We start from the raw sequence: 2,500 nt of genomic DNA, 5'->3' as shown, positions 1-2,500 counted from the left end.
TTCATCTGTTTTCATTGTGCTTATAATAAACATAGAAACACTTTTTATGAGTCCAAGAGCAATGCACAATCTGTAATAATTCAATTCTAGAGTATGATATACTACCGGTATAATGCCTTGCCTTCCCATGCCTATATGAATAATCATAAATCATAAATTTAGTTGTTTCTGTCATAACTTGAAATCTACAGTGAGCTTATAAAAGATAATTTGCTTTAAACACAATGTAACTAGACCCTTTGCAACCAGAGGAGGGCGCTGCCATGATTGTCCTTGCGTCTTCGATGTTCCTGAAGGCGTGAGGGAGGGCTGGCCGTGTGCGATGTGAAGCACAGCGATTGGTCAGTCACTGCATGTATAAACCGGCAAATGTATTTTGCAGGACAGACTCTAGTGTGAGACCGAACGGGAGTGACAGACGCCTGAACCAGACAGGGATTTAATCAAGGAAACTAACTGTGTAAAGAAATTAATTGTGTGCCTGTCTTCATCTACGTTGGTGCTTTTGCGGACAGATCCATACAGGAAATCAATGAAGGAGAGAAGATCTTGCCAAAAGCCATCACTGAAATCCGGGATGGATAGCTCACAGAGTGTGAAATGCAAGATAGTGGTCGTAGGGGATAGCCAGTGTGGCAAGACGGCTCTACTTCACGTGTTCGCCAAGGACTGCTTTCCAGAGGTGCGTTTCGGATTTCCGCACACTGTCAATTGGCTTGTTTGAATGTTTCTGACTGCTGAAGAACTATTTTAACCTTAAGCAAAGTTTATTCACCAGATTGCCACGTTTACACAATTTTCACACGTTTCCCGTGTTGCTCACATTCCGTGGTTAACCGATTGCGCACAGTAGTCGTTGAAGCATGCATGCCTGGTCATTTATAACTATTTATTTTATTTTTTGCGCTGGTGTAAGCATTATACCATAATGTCTCTCCATTTCCCCATTCTAGAACTATGTCCCGACGGTGTTTGAGAATTACACGGCCAGTTTTGAAATCGACACGCAAAGGATTGAACTGAGCCTGTGGGATACTTCAGGTAAGATCTCCTGTCTGTTGCATGTAAATATACTGGGTAATTAGTCAAAGATTAAGCATGCATTGGTTCTAGGAATCGGGTACCTCGAGCGAAACACAATAGTCAAGTTGGGCTTTGTGACGTGACTGGTTTTAGCTTTTGTTTGGTTATTCCTGGTGTGTCTCTGCGTGTGTTGTATTAATTTTATTGCAGAGCGCAAACTCTAGCAAGGATTTCCCCCTTATGACCTCCCCCCTCCCCTGTAACAGATGTTAAGCTAGAGACCATCACGAGTGTTTGCGGATGCATTTGAACTTTTGAGTTTCTCCTGTGTGGTGGGGTGGGTGGGAGGGGGTTGCTGTTTGGCACCGGATCTACCCGTCACGGTCATCGGACAAGCCAGAGGAAACGCAAGTAATTAATTAAACTATTAGTTTGACATTCCGCACCCTGTCCAACGCTCACTGTTGACAGACCGCCGATCATGCGTAGGAATGTATGGAATGACTCAGATAAGAACGCGATCACGAGCAGCCGATGTGCCGCGCACACCCATAGGCTACTCCACCTTTCTCGTCCTGTCCTCTTCTCACCCAGCGCTGGAAACACTGACTCAGTTGATTGAAGTCCGAAGGAAAGGAATCACGCTAGTTTCCTGCTGACGCTTAGTTCCTAACAAGGAATGTCCTTGGCATTTTGCGCGCGGCTGCTCGCACGAGGCTGCCAGTTGGCTGAATTTGACCACAGATTCGTGTCAAACTCGTTGAATGGAACGCCTGTTGTTGCGCTCCTCTGAAGATTTAACCCCCTCTTTCTTCATCTTCATCTTCGTGTGTTTGTTTATCCCCAAATTCCTGCAGGCTACCCAACACTCTTCTCCTCACCCGCCCCCTTTTGTAAAGATTATTTATCACTGCTGGGCTCTCTTTCGGAGCCCCTGGAGAAATCCATCCAGGAGTCTGGAAGTAATTAGCCCCACTTTCCCCCTCCCCGGCCGGCCAGTCGGTCGTGATTGCCTGGCCCCCCTCCCCAGGCCCGCCGGGCCATCCGCAGACGAGGCTGCTGCTCGCTGGGCACCGAGCTGGGCTTGTGTTCCGGACCATCTGCTGATTTGCAGCGTCTCCAGAGCCTCTGGGGCCTCGGTCTAGTCCGCCTCTGTGATTTTCCACCACACAGAGAGAGGCACGCACCGTTCGCTTGTAAAACTGTGTGTGTGAACTCCACTGGGTTTCCTGTGTGTGTGTGTGTGTGTGTGTGTGTGTGTGTGTGTGTGTGTGTGTGTGCGCACGCACGCACGCTTATAGACAGGCTCTACTGGGATTGCTCTTTAATGCGCTGCACTTCTAAAGGGCCCTGGGTTCATCTGAAGCCTCCCCTCCTCTTTAACAAGCACAGCCCTGCAGCACACCTGAGCTCTGGGTCTGCTAATGAGGGCAGAGCATGGTCCAGCACCGCCCGGCTGGAAACCACGGCAACATAG

The 2,500-nt window shown here is 48.3% G+C and overlaps 1 protein-coding gene across 1 annotated transcript in view; it reads left to right on the top strand.

The window, feature by feature from the left end:
- Positions 1-407: 407 nt before the first annotated feature.
- Positions 408-2,500, top strand: part of rnd3a (Rho family GTPase 3a) — an 11,115-nt gene continuing 9,022 nt past the window's right edge. Inside the window, exons 1-2 of the mRNA XM_076303218.1 lie at positions 408-682; positions 954-1,041. Of these exons, the coding sequence (XP_076159333.1) occupies positions 533-682; positions 954-1,041 (238 nt within the window). The 5' untranslated portion in view covers positions 408-532. The remainder of the gene's footprint in view (positions 683-953; positions 1,042-2,500) is intronic.

Source organism: Alosa pseudoharengus, unplaced genomic scaffold (assembly GCF_046254945.1).
Source record: "Alosa pseudoharengus isolate Yale_2024_CS ecotype anadromous, Long Island Sound unplaced genomic scaffold, YU_APseudo_1.1 YU_APseudo_1.1_scf_24, whole genome shotgun sequence".
NCBI classification, from domain to species: domain Eukaryota; kingdom Metazoa; phylum Chordata; class Actinopteri; order Clupeiformes; family Clupeidae; genus Alosa; species Alosa pseudoharengus.
This window is presented reverse-complemented; position numbering and strand designations above follow the sequence as displayed.